This window comes from Ptiloglossa arizonensis, chromosome 9 (assembly GCF_051014685.1).
Source record: "Ptiloglossa arizonensis isolate GNS036 chromosome 9, iyPtiAriz1_principal, whole genome shotgun sequence".
NCBI classification, from domain to species: Eukaryota; Metazoa; Arthropoda; class Insecta; order Hymenoptera; family Colletidae; genus Ptiloglossa; species Ptiloglossa arizonensis.
This window is the reverse complement of record NC_135056.1, coordinates 11,952,090-11,974,111: the sequence shown is the minus strand read 5'-3', so window position 1 is coordinate 11,974,111 and position 22,022 is coordinate 11,952,090. Positions and strand designations below refer to the sequence as shown.

The following is a 22,022-nucleotide window of genomic DNA, read 5'->3' as shown; positions in this document are numbered from 1 at the left end:
CATTCATGGAAAATTTAAAACGAACGATGGAAAGTAACGTTTGCTTAATTTTCGAACAATAAATGGTTTTAATTCACGCACGGTATCGTACAAACAAGGCTCGGTTTCGGGTAACGCCGATAACGAGACAATACCACGAAGATGCAACTCGCGCGATAGACGATAAATCCTTGAGTAATTGCGCAACGTATTAGCACCCGTGATGGATCTGAACGTACGCGGTGTATTTGTTACGGCAACATCAATGTGTAAATGAGTTAAGAGTAATTTAGATCGTTGGCGCGTAACGGAGTGCAACTGCGAACTTTTTGATCGAAGATCTCGTTACGAGGAGGATAAATACAATCATCTTCGGCGATTTAACGCCGGTAATTGAAGCATCGCGAAGATCTTCAAAGATAAACTAATTTACATCGCTTTCGCGAACTCGAATGCCCGTTGCTCGAATACGACAATTTCGAGCAATTAATTACGGAATTAATTTCCAATTTATTCACGAGCGCGTAGCACTCAGACTTGAGAGCAAATCGAAAGAAACTGAAACCTGATTATCCCCTCGCACACAAGCTCGTGCTACGTGTCTTTTACTTGCGGTCGGGATCCATACATTGTGCAACCTGTAGTTTCTTCGTTTACGTCGTATGCACTTCTTATCTGACTTCTCATAACGCATACACATACCTATGTAACCTATATTTCTTTCACTAATGCCTGCTGCGAACGAACGTGTGCGAGAATGTACGTGAATGGAGTCCATACGGCGTACGGAGAATAGTTCCGTGGATAGTTCTGAAATACCGAAACGTATTTAAACTTTAATAAAATGACGCGAAAATCAACCACGGTTGCACGAACGAAAAATTGACCAAGGTCAACGTACGCGAAGAGTCACCCAAGACGCGAATACACTTTGATCGCGTACGTTAACCTTTGAGTGGCATCGCGATTAGTTTGTCACACACGGTGAAGAACCCCTACAATCGTTAAATGTATTTCTAAAAAAAATCTTACTTGAACTACCCTCGTTGATTCAACCATCATAAGTCACCGATTGGAAAACTTTTCCAGGTTACTTCGCGAAAAGATAATCGAACAACCGCCTGTTTCCTTTCGCATCTTCAGATTACCGGTCAACGAATCTAAAAAGAAAAAAGACGAACGATCCGTTCGTTGCATTCTTTCTCGAGAGACGAACGAGGATCCGTGAAACGCTTAAATTTACCGTATTATATTCGCCGGCGGTTCGCCCGAGTCTATAATAAGATGTAAATCAAAGTCGTGAAGGATCGGATACACGCTCCGGGTGTATGTAAAATGTCCGCGGCGTATTCTAACTATAGAAATTACTCGCTCGCTTCTCGTCGATATTCCGTTTCGTTTACGAACGAGGCGTTCGTCGTTCTCGTGGCTACGTTGCTCGTAATTAATTATCACGGTCGTGCGAACGATCCTTCTGCGCACGAAACGGATCAATGTGTTCGCTTGGTTTTCGTTGATACGAGTGGCAACGTTCCACGCCACGTTGGACAGGTAGGTGCCACACGTGCCACCGTGACAAACGCGAGATGGTCAACGTGAGAAACGTGTGCGAGATTTGACCGTCTGCTGCCCGAATTAGTATCCATTGTAATAGATTGTTTTCTCGTCGTCACGTATTTAGTTCCTAACCGCTCGGTTGTCGTTAACACGTCCGGGTTGTTTCTCCGATGGAATTGTTGTTAATCCCACTTATCGAGGAATTAATCGCGCACGCGCGTAATGTGACTAATCGGTTGGTCGATCCTTAACTGCTAAAGATCTGCCGGAGCTGTAATTGTTCAAACATTTGTAAGCACTTTTAAGAAGAAGAAGAATCTATCGTGAATCACTCTTATTACTAAGAAACCGTAGAAATTGAATTTTTGACGATAACAAAATTCATTGTGGTTTACCAGTTACTGGTTAAAAGGGAAAGAAACAATGTAATGTAGCTCTGACACGATTATTTGCGTAATGTATAGAACGGGGATACAGGATCCTTAAATGTTTAAACAAACTGTGAATTCCCTTCGTTTCTATCCGATTGAACCGAGTCTATTATTGAAAGAGCGATTGTTCCACTATCCGAACATTTTATACGTCTTCTTTATTATTTTGGACACAGAAGGCTCTATTGTATCGGTAACGTCTACCAGATTCGAATTAAAGGATCTATTTATTTAAACTCAACAGTCGGAGCTACATTGTGGCACAGTGACTAGAACCGACTACCTTGTCAACATATTTGGGAGGTCTTCCCGAACAAAAAGTGTTGTGTACCGTGAATCGATTCGTCTTTGTTCTCGAGACACGAAAGGTGAAACGATATAAACCACCGGTGAACGTATACATTCGAGCTATTCAAATTTAACGGTGATTATTTCGTCGAAACTACGCGAAATTGTTTCTACATCGATTTTCACATTATACTTCAAGATCAATGGGGTCGTAGGCGAAATCCTCGTCACCTATGACCGCTACAGTGCGAAAGTCACGCTCAACGACCGAACTGTATTAATCTTCAAAAGTGACCCAACCAAGATGACCCAAAAGCAATATCCCCGCATCTGTTAGAAATTAAAGTTCAGGGTTCTTCCGTTGGTACGTGATTCGTAACAACAACGAAACCGTTGACGCGTTAAGGGTAAAATTTATTATAGTTCGCGATCTACGGATCAATAGGGTTATAAGCGTTGAAACCTCGGTACCCCTGGGCCCCACACCGCGGAACTCAATATCACCGACACATCGACGCGTAAAGTGAAAGAAAATATTATTAGCGCCTCGTGTGGCGCACTCGTCGCGAATGATCGAGTGTGAAAACGAAACACGGTGTACCACGTGAACGGCGTAAAATATCGCGAACGTTGAACGAACGGCACGCAACGACCGAGAACGCTGATAAATTATTGAAAACACTAACACGTTGCGCGCGAAGTGTACCCGATTGCGTTTAGATCGACGGAGAACCCATAGGAGATTTTTACACGACGGTGTAAAGTGCTACTAATACGGAACGATTTTACGTTAGAATGGCGCGATAAGCGGCACCGTTTTCCGCAAAACCGATTCATTATTCCTTCAATTATTATGCGCTACTCTGAAATGCAAATTTCTAAGTCTTCGCTTCTTTATCGTCTACTTACTTGGACGTCTTCCGGGCGGTTTAATGAAACGCCAGTCCTTGAAATTATTGTCCGTCAAATTAGCAAATAACACGAATAACGTTGCAATAATTATACAGTATAATTCCGCGAACTGGAACGGAGCGAACTGTTTCGTAAATGGAGGCAGAAACATTGAAATTATCGTACGATTTAACGAGATTTTGTATTCCCGGTAGAATAATTCCGCGACGAGTGCCAGAGTACGACTGGGACGCGCAATTTCCTTTTAAACGGAACCTTTCTCGGGGAAATCGATTCTTCTTGCAATTCTGCGCGACAAAGTGTTCGGATCGTAATACGCGAAAATGAATACTTCAGATGGTATTTGAATACGAAGTGTGTCCACGATGACACACTTTAAGAGACTCTGGCGGAGAGTGTGATAAAAGGTGGAAGAGCTACTCGAAATATATTTTATTTTCAAGCACAGTGTAGTATTCGTTCGATATCTCCGGTTGGATAATTTAGAGCAGCACGATGGTAAAAATTGTGCAAGAAAATTGTATAGTTCCATTCGAGAGAGATTGCTGCTGCATTTCACAGATGCATCGATGCATCGATGCATCTACAAAGGAAGTGTGATTAGGAGTAAAGTAACGATTAAAATCCGCGTGTACAAATTTATTCGCGAAGCATATATTTCAATCCACTGATTCCCATTTTTTGTTCAATGTTCCGTGTCCATTATTCGTTATGCGAAATTCTGTCCGTTTCTAAATAGAATTCATAAAACTATGCGACATTTTTCTCCATCAATTTCCTCTACTATTTACAAAACGCAAATCCCCAGGACCACCCGGTTTATATTAATATTCTCGAAGGCTGTCGAAACATAGTAAGCCAAAACGAATCTTCAGACGTCATTCGGGAATCGGTAAACAACCATTCGTTTGTCATTTACATAAGGTAAGCTCGTCTAATTTCTGCGGTAACGCAATCTCCTAATTTAACTTTCTAATTTTTCATAATTTTATTTCAGCGTTGTCCGTATCGAGTAAAAAGCGAGAGACACTTTCCCCACGCAAGATAACTTGTACATACAATTTTCCCGTATCTAATATTGTAAAGTAAATATATCTAATTTATCTGGTTTTATCTAGCATTTACATTCTTTTTATACTTCCATTTTACCTTACACTTATTATACCTTAACTACGAATAATCGAGTACGTAACTAGGAATAAACATATTTCCATAATAATCATCATTTGTCTTTCACGAAAAACTTAAAAAAAAAGAATCTCCTAAATATAATTATCTCTAGCATCCTCTTCAAGATCAGCCAACACCACGTTACAAGGTAAGTGATTACTTCTCAAAAACTATTTTTACAACGCAACGCCACATCGTCTACCGAACCAACGACAAATATACCTTCATAATAATTATAATTTGCCTCTGGTTAAACGTTTCACTAAGCAAAGAACCGCTAAAAATATTAGGTTGCTCGGAAAGTCATTTCGTTTTCCAAAGTGGAGAACATATAATTTAATAAAATGTTTATAAACTCTAAAAAAATCGTTCATAAAAAAAACCTTTTTCATTTTCATTTTCACCAAAAAAAAACGAAATGACTTTCCGAACAATCCAAAAATTACCTTTATCTCTCTCTCGAAGTCTAGATCAGCCACGTTACAATGTACGCGAAAAATAATTTTAAAAAATTTCTCGTCACCGTTCGAAACGCGCGACGACCGTGAAAAACAGCCTCGATGATCGGTACCGATAAATTGTACACTCTCGCAGCGATTCCGTAGTCTCCGGGTGCTCGATTACGCGACGAAACGCAAGACGCGCTAATATTTTAAGCGGACGCGAAGGAATGTCGAGGACCGGACAACGCGCCACGTGTACACGACCGTCTGTTCCGAGATCAAAGAGGGGGAGGAAGCAACGCGCCCAAAAAAAAAAAAAAAACACACAAAAAATTATTTTCTCGCCCGTCTCGTGGCTCGTGACGCGCGCGCGGAAAAGGATCGATCCGCGCGCTCACTTTCTCGGCGTTTACGCGCGTTTATCGCGTACACGAGGAGTGTTCTAAACGGTACGCGTGCGCGCGTGCAAACGGCGTTTAACACTTTTCTATATTTAATACGCACGGTCCTCCCCGTTATAAATTATGCATACGATGTCGGTTTCCCGTGCACGGGAGGGAACGAGAGGGGGAGAGGGCCCGTTCGAACAGTCGATCGTTGCGTCAACGTCGGTGCAACAGTTACATGGTTGCCAGCCGGTTACACGGCTTAACCTTAACCCGATTTCGCACCTCGCCGCGAACGCCGATAAATAAACGATCGACTTTACGCCCGCTTAGCCTCACGCTAATGGCCCATTAGACATTACGAGACGCGTGATATCTTTCCTCTTCCGCCAGTACCTCGATCGTTGTACCCGGTGCCTCGAGTTTCTCTAATCGCTCCCGGTGACTTCGGGGTAGGGAGACGCGATCGTTCGGAACATTGGCGAAAAGAGTTCCATGTCGAAGAACGAGTTCTTTACTCGTGTACCCTGAACCCTCTTAACGCGGTAACACGGTACTACGAAAACACGCTTTCGATGTAACGCGGTGCAAAAATCGCGAAAGTTCTTTTGTGACACTGTACTCTTCATGTAACGAAGATCGCGATAGTTCTATAGCACTGTACTCTTGTAACATGGTTTTCATATAGCACAGTGCAAAAATCGTGAAAGTCCTCTTATAACACTGTACTCTTGTAACACGGTGCAAAAATCGCGATAGTTCTATAGCACTGTACTCTTGTAACATGGTTTTCATATAGCACAGTGCAAAAATCGCGATAGTTTTATAGCACTATACTCTTGTGATATGGTTTTCATGTAACACGGTCCAAAACTCGCGATAGCAATCTATAGCACTATAATATTCTAACATGGTTTTCATATAGCCCAGTGCAAAAATTGCAAAGTCCTCTTATAACACTGTACTCTTGTAACATGGTTTTCATATAGCACAGTACAAAATTCACGATAGCAATCTATAGCTCTATAATCTTGTAACATGATTTTCATATAGCACAGTGCAAACATCATGAAAGTCTTCTATAACATTATACTCTTCCATGGTTTTCGTGTAACACGTTGCAAAAATCGCGATAATTCTATAGCACCATACTCTTGTGACATGGTTTTCATATAGCTCGACTATACACTTGAACAACTCTCACACGAGACGAATGTTTCCATTAAATCGTCTAGGGTTCGCTTAACACGGTTTCGATGCAACCGTTGCAAAATGCAAATGTTGCTGTACGAAAGAGGAAGGTAATTCAATTCATAGAAGACTGTAATATTTGTAATTGCACGAATATTTTAAAAGGGGGTGGTTTTTTCCGACCTCGGGTAAAAAAGTTTCATCTTGTAGCAGAAGTTCGTTACCTGTGTATTAGAAATTTAGAGACATGTGCGAAAAAAATTGTTCGGGAAAGGTATCTTTATCTGAAGAGAGTTGAAATTTTTCCAATCTCGCGAATTTGGAAAAACGGATGGAATTATTAAACGTTCGATTTTGTAACAGGAGTTTTTCACCTGCGATAAATAGGGGCATTGGTGTGCAAAAGAAATAGAACGAAAGGGGAGGGTATCTATATTTGCATAGGGCTTGGATATATCTAATCGCGCGCAGATTTGTAAAGTAGTTGAGGTTATTAGATGCCCACGTCGAAAAAGTTCAATCGATCGAAGCGTTGGAATAAGCGTATCGAATCCGGAGGACATTGCTGTGTGAAAGAAAAAATGGGGGAGATAACATTTTTCGAAGGGAATGTTAACGCACCCGAACTCCATATAACGAGATTAACATCTGCAACTAGCAACAAGTCATTATAATTTTAATTTACGCGAATCGCATACCATTGGCCACTTTTATAAAAAGCGTGCTGCGCAAATTTGAAAAAAAATTTAAGAAGTATCGTGTTATCAAGAAACTCGGACTTTACCGCTTGCAAACGTGTATTTTAAAATTATGAAAAAATAAATTGTATCTCTTATTAAGCGTATCGCAATTTGTGCAAAAGTATGGATACAAATTACGTGTAGTTACGTTATCGTATAATTTTTCTCTCTCGATTACCTCTCTTCTTCTTTGAACGTCAATTTTTATGAAATTATTGACAATTAAAAAAACAGCTGTTGTGGATGTAGCGAGTAATTGTTAACTAGAATGAGGAAATTTTCTCGGTGTTCGTTTCAACGATCGATCGAGTAGAAATTCATCTTCGTTGGCTCAACTCGTAACATATTATTTCTAATCGTGCTTACGTATAATTAAAAATTGCAACACGCGCTGCGATATAATTAGTTATCAGTAATGCGGGGAAAAATTAATGTCCGACAGATCGGAATCAGCGAAATGTACAGGCGAACGTAAGTCTGCGTGCACGAACTGGCGTGGTTTAACAACGTTTCAGTGAAAATGTAACGAGCAAAAACAAAAGTAACTACGAAGAATTTAATTTCACATTGCTAATTTATAAGCGTACGTTTTTCTACACAGATTTCGATAGTAATTATTTTAACAAGAATTTAACAGACACTTGGAATTATTGTTATTCCAAACTCGTTTCACGATCGTGTAATAGATTCCGTTTTAAAACGTACTCAATGTAAGCAAATAAATTTGTAAATCATAATAATCCATCGAAAAAATCCCGAATATCTAACAACCGTCGAGAGACACTACAAAAACCTGTATGCATATGTATATCAACATTTTCTTATCGCACGGTGTTGCGACATTTGGCGACATTTCGATTGTAGCACTTCGGCGCAGTTTCAACTATATGTACGCAATTACTTAATCATTACTTCGAATCGTAATTACACCGAGATGCGCAAAAGATTCACTGATAAGGAACTCCGCACCATTGAAAATCTCCAATTTGAACGAAACTCAAAACACAGATAAAACGCTCAATAATATCGTACACAAAATTACAAAACTTGACCCTACTTTTTCTTGTATATGCATTACAATTATGCATTTAAAAAATCATAATTGAAATACCTATTCACTTAAGTACATCTAAAAAAATAACACGAGAAAAGGGTCCAAGTCTTAACGAACAATCGCAAGCGAATCATACATAACACCAATGTAACCGATCGAATAGCTTGTCAAGTAACCAATAATTATTTAAAAATCAAACTTTTCTCATATTCACCGTTTATCTTATCTCCATTGGTATTCGGGATATTTAACACGGTACACACTTCATTCAGAATTTCCAGAGTTTCTCGCCCCGTGAATATTTCGTAATCGACGTTTCTCGATGATCCGTGTGTCGAGTTTCGCGAAGAAAAAAAAAACAAAAAAAAATATTGGCGCCAATGTCGTTCACGCGATGTTAGTTTCTCCGTTAGTTCCATTTCGTTCGATGTTCTTGAAAACCGTCAACGAACGAAACAAGTCGCGCGTGTGACGGTAGCATGTCGCTGCATTAATCGCGTCAGGGGTCACGAGTACCTCGGCACGTGACGCGTTCCCTGGAGCTATCGAAGTACCTTGAAACCGTAAGAAAAAAGGGGAAAAAAAGAAGTGAAACCCAGGAAAATTCTACGACGATCGATCTCGGTCGGGAGGGGAAAAAAAAGAACGACTGAATCATAGTGTCGTCGTCGTTTGCGATACCCTTCCCATCGACGCTTCGTGTAACACGTTGCCGCATAGCTGGACAAAGAGGCTCGCCGATACGCCGATCATTAGCGTCGACGAATGATTTACCGTCTCGAGTATCGTGCTACGTGCACGGGAGTTCAGCGCCGAGAAGCGAGAAGAAGAAGAGGAAAAAAAAGGAAGAAAAAAAAAACTAGCGAAAGAATATTTCAATATACAAACGATAAACGCAGTCGTGCAACGAGTTTGCGTCACTGATATCTCGAAAGTTATCGTGTACCCCTAGACTCAACACAAACCGTCACGCTACGATCGCGACTTTCGAGAGATCGTTCCGTCTCTTCGAGATTCGCGTTCGAGCCAATCCACCAGTTTTCGAGTGACTCAGAGGCAAACGCGAAGGTGATCGTACCGAGTGACTCTAGAGCAGGGATTCTCAATTGTATCTCTTGAGGGGCGACGAAAGTTATTGTAATGTGGAAAGTCCCATGTTTTGGGTGATGCGATGAGAAATAATAAAATACGAGAAATTACAACTTTCGAGTGGATCGTCAAAGATGGCAGCAAAGTACTCGAGATGGCAACTTACGGGCTTCGAGGAAGAATAGGAAAATGTAAGAAATTGCAACCTTTGAACAAGCCAGGAAAAATAGTAAATACCAATGCACGAGAAGTCACGAATAAGTGAATTGTGAAAACAGTGGATACGAACGTATAATTTATCGCGGGTCTCGAGTGGGCCGCAGGAAATGGTACCGATGAAATGTCGCGAGTTTTGAGCGGGTGAAGAACAATAGTATCGAAATATTATAAAGCTACTGATGCTACTTGAAATGCACGAGTTGAGTTATTAAGATAGGACAAACGAAAGAATTCACTTGGGAGACCGGCCAAGTTGTGCTTGTCGAGGAAAACTCTTTCCACCTCTTGTCGAATGCCGAGAGTTCGGCAGCGTGCAACGAAAATAGGATGCAGTGATGTATTTTGTTTATCGGATGTATCCGAAGAGTTGGAACCGGTCGGTAAACAGTCGCGAGAAAGACACTGTGATCTTGTGTATTCTACGGAGAGACGATCGCTGGTTGTTTTTTTCTTTTGTTTTTTGTGTATTCAAGAGGTTCTGGAATAATTTCCAATCGAGTTAATAGAGTGCCGTTAATGGCTGCCCTTGACATAGAATCGCGAGATGACGACCTTTTGTAATTTATGTCGAGCAAAGGCTCCTGGCACGGACGTTGAACGACGCACGGAAAATTGGATACTCGTGGAACGAGAAATAAATTTTACCCTCGCCTTGGAAAATTTACACTCGACGCAGGTTGTTGCATCAACGTTACCATAAGCTGTCTTGTTTCGCGCGGCGCTACCTTCCTCGTCGTCGTTATTTTCTATAGCTACGGACGTTCGACGTTTTTTCGCCTAACTGTCGTCCAACGAAACGTTCTTTCGTATATCCTACAACCGTTCTCTAATCGTTAACTTTCGATGTCTCGCAGGTCCGTGTCGTTCGAGTCTTTCGATCGAGTTCGAGTCTCGTCGGTTGAAAATTCTTCAAAGTCTCGACGAATTAGGTTTATCGTAGATCGAACCGATTCCGTTTACACCGGTGTTTTTTCAGTACACAATTATCTACTTAAATTATCATCGAGCGCTATCTACGTTCGTCGATCGTTCAATTAGAATCTCTCGGTTCAATCGGTTGAAAAAAATACTCGACGTATCCCGCGAACGGACTTAAACATTGTCAATGCTGTTTACGGTGTACAATTATCAACTTAAATGATCATCGAGCGGTATCCACGTTCATCGATTGCTCAATTCGAATCTTTCAATACGTTTATTCGATTAGAAAAACCAGACGTACGTTCCGAATCGACGACTCGAACGTTGTCGATGTCATCGTTGCCATTCATTTCTCTGTCCCTTCTGGAGAAATATCCCATTGTTCGGACCATCGTTCTTGAACGTTGCCTCGTGCTCTCGGTGTTTTCCACGGTTGATTAGCCAGCCCGATAGTGTCTATCTATTGTGCGGCTCGCGTCCTTTGAATCGCGCACCGATGTTTCAACGTGTATTTTTCCAACGAGTGATATTTTCCATGCGCGGGAACGAACGCGGTCTCGACGATACACGACTCGAACCGCCACGTACGCGGATCCTTGAGCACGAGATCCAGAGTTCGAAATCCTGAGCATGAGATCACGGTTACGAAAATCCTTGAGAATCGTTTCTCGCGAGGCAACCCGTTCAATTTTCGTCTCTTACGAAAACGATCGTCCCGTTCACCGTACTTAGCGTTCCAGCGTTTCGGTTCGGTCCACGCGGACGAAACAACGGTCTCCGTGGTTTTGTCAACGTGTTTCTCTTTTGGCCGCGGTGTTTTCGTCGAACCACTTTCCGTGTTTCTTGCACCGCGAACCGTCTCGTGCCAAAAGATTCCCGCCTCGGTTCAATTCTGCAGCGTGGGTAGCCTTCGCGGATATTTATCGGTCCAAGGAATTAATTTCTTTGAAAAAAGAGCGCGACTCGGTTGTCGATCGTGCGAACGAACTTCTCGAATCACTGTTGAAAAACACGCCCACAGACGTGATCGGATCTTCGTCGATCGTTTATTCGTCGCGCACACTTTTCCAAAACGACAAACGATTCAATCGAGTTCAATAATCCCGTTCACCTGTGGCCTCGATGGCATCACGACGCGTTAACGCGACTCGCGGAGATACGTTCTCCTTGTTTTCGAGCGGATCGCCGCGTTTTTCACGAGCGTGAAGCGTCTCGCGCGAGGTCCGAATAAAGACATCACTATTCAACGTACGCGTCGCGAGAGCACAGCGGTTCGTCCCTGTTGCAGCGAGCTCGAGCGCGGAAAACAAAATCTTATCTCGAAATGGAAGATTTTACGATTTCTGTCATTAAACGATCCCTGTCGAGCAGTCACCCGCTGGAATGCAAATATTTACTCGAGAAAGATCCTTCGCGGAGAATCAAGACCAAGAGGGTGACAAGGTAAAAAGTAAAAGTGAACTTTCAGGTTCCTCGGCGAGAAAATGAACCGCTCGGATACGAGTTTCGATCGGGACCATTACGCGGCACGCTTCGATCGAAAATCCACGAATCGCGACTATTTTCCAACGCGTTGTACCGTTCCAGTTCGTAGTATCGTAGCTTTTATCCCGCGGTACGAGTCGCGCACCTCTCCTCTTCTGCGGCGTATCTTTATTTTCGCGCGTTATCGCGCGAATCAAATATACTTTAACATTAAATGGTCATTTATTTCATCGTCGTTCCGAGGTCGAATGTAAACATCTCTAATCTAAACGGTTGATTTATTACCACAACGTGGGTAATATAATTGTCGGTGAGAGAGGGCGTGAACTTCGCCGGTATTAGTTATTAATATTGCAACGTTTCCATCACGTGATCGTTACACCGCGGGTTGCACCGATGTACCCGAAAGCGTGCACACCGTGCAAATAATAATATGTATCGTGAGACAATACGCGCATACGTGCGACCTTCGGTCCCCGGAGACCAAATTTCAACGCAGAACGACCGCAAACGAGCATTGCGCGCTCCAAACGAAACATTTTTCAAACGAACCTCGGTCTCGCGGTATCGAATATGATGCAACATTAACATCGATCCGTTGTCTTTTTTTTTTATTGCTCGTTTCGCGTGCCAAGATCGCGCGTCGATAATTAAACCACTTGGAAACTACACACGATCGTACTCGGTCTGAAATTGAGAATCTCTGTGTCGAGAGTTGGGAAAATATTCGTTCGAATAACAAAGAAAATCTACTAACAGCGTGCGGCCATTTGTTCAAAATTAACAAACAAAGATTCTATTAATAATTTCGACTTGGATAAAAATTGATCGAAATAAGAACTCGGAGGGAATATTTACTATCAAGCGAAGCGTTCTCAAAGAATTTCACTTAATCTGTAATGCGATTATTGTGTAATACAACTACTTAAAAAGCTATTAAAATGAATTAAATATTTGGAGCAAACAGCCGCATTAAAGACCCGTATCCGTGACATCATTCCAGTCCAGACATTTGGAAACATTCTCCCCGGACGGATTTGCAATAAATTCGGAGCGCAAACGAGGAAAAAGTTGATGAAAGCACCGGCTCCGGATGAACGTGTTTTCCAACTCGCGTACGTGAATCTTTTTTCGAACCGTTGGTTCAAAGCGTCTAGTTAAAAGTGTATCTTGCGTACAGGCTGTGCGTTATATATAGCGATCCCGTGCAACGGTGCGGGAATTGTGAAATAGTGAATGGCCTTTCGCGATTGTGCGTTACCCGCGAATAATTCCCTCCAGTCGGCACGAAATTTCTCGTTTCCATTTTTCCATATCCCAAGGAACACGTTACCCGATCGTATTTCCAAGCCGGGAAACGAAAAACCGAATCGTAATTTCCCATCCGTTAAATGTTCGTACGTGTGTGACGCGTGCACGCGTGTTCTTGGTTCTTGGCCGAGATGCGGGAAAATAATAACAGCAATGGTTAATAAGCACTATGACATTATTAAAGACCTTGTGCATTCTAATCAACCGCAAAAAGAAAAAAAAAAACTTGATTTACAACTTGCCATGGCGCGCTCAGCGACGACGACGACGACGACGCAACTTGTCAGCTTAATTAAATTATGATACCGAGTTCTGTTTCATTTTGCAATTTGACCGGTTTGTGTCCCGAAGCTTGTGGTATAATTAACTGATAATAACAAAACCAAACTCGCTATTCTTATCACCTTGTCTATGATAAATTGTAGAGACAACACACGATAATTTCATTGTAAAAGGCAGTCTATCGAATCGCGAATCACGGGAAAGAAGTTTCGAGAGTTACAACGAAGTCGAGCTTCGTCGTTCGAAGTACTGAACACGATTCGTTCGATAGATACTGGGATTTGAAAAATCGTTTACTACACGAAGATCGTGAGTTACAAAGTCACTAGAAACTGAACGACAGAGACAAGCTCCGCCCAATCCCCACCAGAGGTCCTCGTATTTAGGTGCTAAGCGGTGACATTGCATAGAAGTAAAATTTCCGAGTCCCTGAAAAATATACAAAGTCGTACATACAAGAATTGAATCCCATAGAAAAAATCCTCGTGGAAATTTATAAAATTAAGACGAACGTGTAGCACATTCTAAAGGAGAACGTTGAAAAGTGACAACTCCGTCACCTGAACTAATAAAAAAAAAGCATTGTTTCACAGGTTCTGAGAAACTGTAAACCAACAATTATTTACCGCAAATACGATAAGGAAGTTATTAAAAAGCAACGATAAGTGCACGAAAACAGCCATCGGATCTGTAGAACGAGTAAACAAGTAAAATTTTACTTACTCGTAACGCTCGTTCTCGATAATAATTGTTATTACGTAGAACGAATAGGGATTGTATTACGAAAGGTATGAGAATTTTTTTGTTCCATTAATGGTTCGTATTCCCAAGTCTACGTGTCTACGCCAATGCATTTTAGTCGTCACGACACTCGTCACGCGATAGACTCGTATATGCGATCGCCTTAGCTAATAACGAAAATGCGTGTAATTCGAGATGGAATGACTAATCTGATTACGATGTCTGCATAATAGTTATCGGAACAGACCATACCGACTATCGATTAACGGTTCGATCACGTTTTCTATCATTTTAATAGGGGGCAATAATTCTCGCTGATAAACGGTATCGGGATTGTCTCGCAATAATTTCACAGGTATCCAAGATCTAGTTCTACCAGCGGCAACGAGTAAACACGGTAACTACGTCGTGCGACTTTCGCGTTTGTGTCCGTAAACAAAGTTTGAAACCTGTTCTCCGTATACGGTCGAACAGCGTTAAGTATCTAGATACCAATGACAAAGCGAATTTCGTAAATTTACATGTGCAAACATGTAATAATATCTCGACGGTGTCTTCGTTTAAACGAGAATCTATGTAGATTCCCCCAAAAGTAATCTTTCCAATTGCTAACTGTAGAAACACGGTCGATAATATTGATAACTTGAAAATTAAGTAGAAACGGTTCCCCGCGCAAACTAAGTTTCAAATCTGTTTTTCTTATACGGTTTAATAACAGCGTTGAAACACCAATGACAAAACTCTGGAGAAGTAAAACTTGACTAAACAAAACTCGACTCAACATCGATCGTAGATAATTTGAACGCGATTATCGAATCTCGTTGACTCAGGTGTCATCTTTCCAACTCCCACCTATAGCAACGCGTTCAAACACACCGATAACTTTCTCTATAATTAGTAAAATGTTCTCATATCGATGATACAGCCCGAGATAAAGATAAAAATGAAAAATCTCGCGCGAAGAGGAGTGTAATTTTATACTGCATTCCCTGTAACCTACGTGTATTCGTTGGAGGTCTGAATCCGTACGTCATACTTACTCACTATACGAAAAAAAAAACTCCATTATCAGCTTCTGCTTATCGCGATGCTTTCTCACGCGTCACAAGACTGAATTTGATCTCCTTAGGAAATCGCGTATCATAGTAATCGAGTTCTCGGAAGGATTCAAGATTGTACAAAGAGCTCGTTCGAGATGTTTCGTCCTGAATGCAACTCAATCCTGTGGGTCGTAACCTTAACCTCAAAGGGACACGATATTTTCACAAAACGGTTCGAAAGTACCAAAAGTGAAAGTAACGAATTCTGAAAATAAATTTAACGATGCGAAAATAATCGATAATTAGAGACACAATTGTGAATGCTGTGGACGAACAAGAAGAAATTTCTTCGAGTGCCAGAAACATGATAAATACTTTATGGAAAAGCAGTAAAGCATTTATAATAGAAATTGCGAACAATTTTCACGAATACGTGAGCCAAGAATCGAACGAGGAAATTTGTGCCGTGCTGAAGGGGTTAACCCAAGAGTCATCTTTCCAACTTCTATCTATAGCGACGCGATCAAGCACAATGACAACTATCTCCGGTAGAATGTTCTCATTACGCAAGCAAATCTATTTTCCGTATACAGTTCAGTAGTTTCCGTAATGTACAGTCCGATATTGAAAAGTTGTATCTCCGGAGGGAATTCACAAGGCCTACGACTACGTAAAAATGACTGGACACGAATCGTACACTTTTTAAACGCGATACTACATTCTCCATATTCCAAGAGTCGTCTTTCCAGCCGCTGCCTGTAGCAGCCCAATTAAACGCATCGATAATTTACTCGACGATTAAACAGAATCATCTTCCTCCGCAAACTTTCGAATCGAATCTCTACACAGAGTCCAATCGCGCTAAACGTTCGAACACAATCGACAAAACGAGTTTCTCTGATACATGTAGCACTCGGAGTTGAAAAATTCGATTCAGAAAAATAATTGTAAGAATTACGCGAAACTGACTCTACACTGTCCGCACTCCTTTTGAACACAACGTTACATCCATCCAGGTCCAAGAATCGTGTTCCTACTTATAGCAACGCCTTGAAACGCAACGACAACTTACTCGATAATTAAGTAGAATCACTTCCTCGTGCAAACGAAGAGCCTCGAGGTTCTTTTCCGTGTAACGTTCACCGGTGAAAAGTGTCTTCGTACACCGACGACTAGTTACCGAAATGTGCCAACTGTAGCCGATGAATCGAACACCGTGGACGTATTTCCCTCACGACTAAACGAAATCGACTCGACACCGATCGTACGAGCTACGAACGTAATTACCGCTCCGTGACTCGCGAGTCGTCTCTCCAGCTCCCACCTACGGCAACGCGATTAAACGGAATGATAACTTTCTCTATAATTAGACAGATCGTTCTCATTGCGCATCGGTGATTCGCTCGGCGATAGCGATTGAAAAATCACGGGCAAAGTTGAGTACTGTTTTATACGCGTGGCCGGCAACGTGTAACTCTTGTCCGCGAGTAACGTGGACACCGCTTCGAGAACGTTTCGCTTGGTAAACGTGCAACCGGGAAAATCATCGCGAAGATGCGTCACGCTTTACGGGGTATTCCTTGTGTTTAACACGCGATCGAGCAGACGCTCTCGCGGACGATTCGCGCGCGCAACACGTCGATCGCAACATCTCGATTACGTTCGCTAATAAACCATCTAGGTGGTACGAACGAGAGTGAGAGAAAGAGAGAAAAATCGCTCGTTATGCGCGTCGTTTAACCGGAAAGAGGAAAAAGGACGGGAAAAAAAGAGGAAAAAAATACGGTAAAGCGGTTCGAGAATGGAAAAAGATCGTCGAGGATCGCGATTACCGGTTTGCAAATAGAATCTCGCCGCGACCAATCCCGTTTACCAATGCGTCTGGTATATCGACACACGCCTCCGGTGAACGAGGAGACGACGCCTTCGGAGTCGTGGATCGAACATATCCTTCGATCTTTTTTTAGCGTATCGTAATCGTCACGCGGAAACGCGAACGATCGCCGATCATCGAGGGTATAATCGAGCAATTTACGGGAAATCGGCTCGATTCTCGTGTACATCGAATAATATCGTCCCCGTAATCGTTGACGGTGTCGTTTCGTAAAATCGTAATACCGCTGACGCACGGTGTTTCCTCGAGTTCGAGGTGCGTTCGTTTGTTCGTTTGTTCGTTCGTCCTCGTTGTACGGGACGGTTTCGCGTTCCGTAATACGCGATCCCGAGTCACGGATCATCGAATCGACGATTACCGGTATACCCCTACTCCGATCGGTATCGTGGCGACGACACTCGCTCGTACGAATCTGAGAACGCGTGTCGTCGATACAGGGTGAGATTTTCAGAGCGTATAAATAACCACGGTGATTTAGAAAGCGTTTTCAAAACCCGATAGACCGTTTCGAAACTGTCCGGTGACCAAACGGGGAACCAATCACCCGTTTCTCTTTTCTCGAAGATCGATGTAAACGAATCTCGACCGGTGTTTGCGAGAATCTATGAGAAGTGTGCGGTGGCACGCGAAACAAAGAGCAATCGTGAAAGATCTGTTCCCGTCGCAGGATATCGGTGGTGGATTTTGGTCGAACAACACCGCATTGTTCTATTTATGAATAGCGCGAGGCAATTGAAAAGGAATGTCTGTATGTACACACCTGTGTGTACCCTCCGATGCTTCTGAATATATCCTATGACTATTGTGCGATTCGAAGAGGCGTTCGAAACGGATTCTTAAAATCATTTCGCGAAACGATTCCCGATTGGAGGTCTCGTCGGAGTCGAAAATCGTTCCGCGTTGGAAATACACGGAGAGATAAGGGGCTATCTCGTCGATTATTAATTTGCGAGATGCTGCTTGTCGTGAAATCGTTTCGCGCTGGTGTTACGGTAGGTCGCTGAGAAATCTCGATAACACGGAGCTCTCGAGTAATTGACGCACCGAAGAGCAATCCCTGCACGATTGTTCGTCCCCTGGTGTAATTTTTCGCACGTGTTCCGTGCGCGTTACGATTTTCGTATTTTCTCAATTTTTTTTTTTTCGGCAGGTGTTCCAACATTTTCCCGAAATTTGCCCGTGGCGAGTCGGTGTCCGAAGAGAGGAGAGAGAAGTCATCGGTGGTCGAAATTCTTCGTTGCGTTCGAAAATCTTCCGACACGATTCGTACGTGGAAAAGAGCCGATCGCTGGAGGCGATGAACGGATAAGAGAAGTAAACCGAGCCGAAGTTATTCCGGATCCGAGTGTCCGACGCTGGGATTCGTCATCAGGGTCACGGAACCAGAGAAACGTACGCGTAGACCTACCTGGACCGAACGTGACGAACGAGCAGCTGCGAGCCGACGATTCCACGAGTCTTGGGCCGCGCACAAAACTTTTTAACTCACTGAATCTCGTTTGTTCGAACTTGGCGAGCTTTCGCTCCTCTTCTGTGCATCTGGAGATAAAATATCTCGCTGGTGTCGACGAGTCGTACGGAACAGCAACCCCCGCTTTAAAACACACCAAGAGAGCGCAGCTCCCACACGGAGGACTCGGCGCGGACTGACACGGTTCCCGGTTCTGCACACTGTCTAACCCACGCTGCCAGTTTTACTGCTCGAGTCAAGTACGAGTATAGCGCGTGTCATTGATGTGAGCGCAGACGTACGCTCGGGTCGGCTTCGCGACGTCGACGTCGAGGGAACCCGTTTTCTTGAATACCGCGATAGATACAAGCTGTTCCCGTCTACCTCGGCAAACTTCGCGCCCGAAGACGAAGTTCCGTATCCTGGAACGGGCAACGGACCTGGAACGCCCACGTTGCTCGGTAATTATGCAACCCGGCGTGTCGTAATGACAACGAAATTATGAAAAAGAAAATTCACGAAGAACGGGGAGACCTAAGGGGTGTTTTGTTTACTATTGTACCCGGCCGAGGCTGAGGAACGACGAGCCATCTTGGTGAAGTATCTTATCGCGCGATATCGGTTCTTTCTTTTTTTTTCTGTCAACATCGGTGTGTTACGTTATTTTGTTATTGTTCGACGACATGGTTTTCGGTTCGAGAGTTGTTTTCCAACGAAATTGCTTTCCAGTACGATCGATGAAGGGATTTTCTACGATTGTTTGGAACCGTTTGTTTCTGTTTGCTGTTGTTCGATGACACGAACATTTTCGATTCGAGAACGCAAGAAATTTTCTAATAGTATGTAGGGAGTTTGAATACGATCGATTAAGGAATTTTTTAAGATTATTTGAAACCGTTTGTTTCTGTTTGCTGTTGTTCGATGACACGAAGATTTCGAGCGCCGAACAGTTGTTTTAATAAATCATAGAGATTTTGAATACGACGAAGAAATTTCCGATGACTACTTGAAACCATATGTTTCAATTATTCTTCGTTAACACGAAGGTATCCTTTTCAAAAGTGTAAGATGTTTTTTTAATAAAACCGGTCTATGATGTGGAAACTTTGAATAGATACAATCGATGGAACTTTGGGTGACTGAAACTATACATTGCTTCTGCATATTACATTATTCTCGTAGAGTGTTTCTATTCCAACAGTTCTCGTATCATATTTTCTACTAAAATATTCCCTCACCGTTCCCCGTCTCGTGTTACGAATAATTTACTACAAAGCCAAGATTATTCGTAAATTCCCCGAGCAACGCGAACTATTTTACTCGATTGTTGCTCGTATCTTACGTAAGTTTACAGTTTAAGGCTCGGTGAATATTTCATCGATCGATCTCGTCTTGTACGCGACTTTATCGTGCGCAATGCACGCTCAAGGCGTTTTCGACGTCTGATTCTGATCGTCTGAAATCACTTAATTCGCTTTCCGCTGGACTGCGTCAATTTTTTTTTTTTTATCGCTTCACAGCGGAGAATATTCTATCGATTTTCAAGAAACTCTTGTCACGTTAGATGACGACCGACGACGAAACGTGCAAGGAGGATACGACGTCAATCGACGAATAGAATACAACGTCGATCGTGTTCCGCGTGTACTCTAACTTCGAAAGATCGTTCTTAATACTTTATTACCAACGTATTTTCGTTTTCTCTTCCTTTCTTTACTTTTCTTTTTTCTCTTTTCCTTTTTTTCCCGTCGAAACGTCGCGCGTTCCCGTTAAGTGTGATTCATCAAAGTTTTATTGGTTAGAAGTTCAAATCGTCTGTTATCCAGCGAATGGCAGCGCGGCTTGGAACACCGTCCACGAGACAATTGCAAACAGCTGAAGATAAAGCCACGAATAAAATGACATCACTATTTACACTAATCCGATGAGCTTTTTTCTTTTTCTCCCTCCGTCCCTCTCTCTTCCTCTCTCTCTGCTTCCCTGCCTCTTTACGTGCTCGCGTAGCATCGAAAGATGTCCGCTAGGGCTCGTGAACGGAGACATTAATTTCAATTTATCGTCTATTAACGCTTCCCAGTTGACCCGCGGCCGTACGCCGATTAGAACAAAGACGTTGAAAGTTTCGCGCGCGATCACGGAGAAAAAGATCGGGCCCGAGATGAGAAACCGATCGAACGATTCCGAGTGACGGTTTCGTTGAAACGCGTGACGAGAGGAGTTTCGTGTAACATATTTTTCGTGCAACCAGTTGCTCGGTTCGCGTCTCGATCCGCGTGGTTTGCTCGTCTGCGTCTCATTCGGAACAACGATACAATTAACGTTCTCCGGACGAGACGAGACACTTTCGTGTCTCGGTCTATTTATAAGAACCCGGTGTGTATCACCTCGTTTGTACACCCTGGTAACCATAAATACGACAACTGGTCTAACACCGCGACTTGAAATATAATTGTAAATCGTGGAAGTAATAGAAGTTTACCCGACACCTCGACAGACACGTAATGCTTCTACCATGAAACGCTCGAGGCCGCAGCTTTTGATATACCGAAGGTCAACATTTATGTTCTTTCGTTGACACGGTGATACTTACGTACACACGTGCCTCGTTAAAATTCGCCGACACCGGTCCACCGGAGGGAAAGTTCAACGCACCAAATGTCTATTCTGTTCTTTCTTCGTTTTTTTTTTCTTATTTTTTTTCTTTTTCATCTCGGTCCACCGAGAAAATTGTAAAATTTAAATCGAACTCGCGATCACGCGCCAAGAAACATCGATGATTTATAGAACCGTGGGTGCTTTACCGGCGCTAGTGAAAATATTATTTCTCCTGTTTCGTATCACACAAATATATAGTGATAAATGTTATCATTATTTATGGCAACGTAGCCGTTTCGAGCACGTGTTCCAGAACGTAACTACCCCGCCGTAGGCGAACGAAATTACGATCCGGAGAGTGTCTCGCGTTGGAAACACGGCGGTATTCGGACACGATGATACTACGCACTGTTGCGAAAATTAATACGAAAATGTGTCACGATTCTATTCGAGGGGGACAGAATCCAAGATAAGTTATCCACAAGATGTCCGAGAATGAACGAGAACACGTCCTCTTTGGTATCGTGTTTCATCCGACGCTACTTTCTATAACATTACCAATGTACACGGTGGTTCAGTTTCTAGTGTTACACGTCTTACCTTGTGTCTGGTTATGACTCATCTCGAGTTGACGGCACATAACGCATTATTCCATTGTTCCTCTGCCCAATTAACGGTGTCCCTTTCTTTCTTCCTGGACTCGATGGTGGTTTCCCCATTACGACCACTCCCCTTTGTAATCTGGTCACGTAAAGCTTTCTCCTTGCCTTCGTTATCGATAAACTTTGTATTTTCGATATACATACTGACTTTCGCTGCGATATCCGGTTAGTCTAGAAATCGA

The 22,022-nt window shown here is 42.7% G+C and overlaps 2 protein-coding genes and 1 long non-coding RNA gene across 9 annotated transcripts in view; 1 reads left to right on the top strand and 2 right to left on the bottom strand.

Annotated features, from left to right (window-relative positions):
- LOC143150911 (uncharacterized) overlaps positions 1-21,815 on the bottom strand; it is a 43,159-nt gene extending 21,344 nt beyond the window's left edge. The window contains exons 1-2 of one of the 7 annotated variants that reach the window (XM_076319492.1): positions 21,779-21,815; positions 682-789 (exon numbers count right to left, since the gene is read on the bottom strand). In XM_076319492.1, the coding sequence (XP_076175607.1) occupies positions 682-789; positions 21,779-21,800 (130 nt within the window). In that variant the 5' untranslated portion in view covers positions 21,801-21,815. Of the gene's footprint in view, positions 1-681; positions 790-1,011; positions 1,028-8,365; positions 8,694-10,681; positions 10,957-16,311; positions 16,499-18,541; positions 18,811-21,778 lie in introns of those variants that run through there. The other 6 variants (XM_076319495.1, XM_076319496.1, XM_076319497.1 and 3 more) reach the window with 6 other exon arrangements.
- On the top strand, positions 8,610-20,497 carry LOC143150912 (uncharacterized). The gene is made up of 2 exons (XM_076319499.1): positions 8,610-9,431; positions 18,284-20,497. Exons 1-2 carry the CDS (start codon positions 9,323-9,325, stop codon positions 18,781-18,783), a joined length of 609 nt encoding a protein of 202 aa, XP_076175614.1. The 5' UTR covers positions 8,610-9,322; the 3' UTR covers positions 18,784-20,497.
- On the bottom strand, positions 10,841-18,548 carry LOC143150914 (uncharacterized). Its single transcript, XR_012993201.1, has 2 exons — positions 18,178-18,548; positions 10,841-11,004 (listed from the first exon to the last, which is right to left on the bottom strand). It is a non-coding gene; the product is annotated as an uncharacterized LOC143150914 (long non-coding RNA).
- Positions 21,816-22,022: the final 207 nt, after the last annotated feature.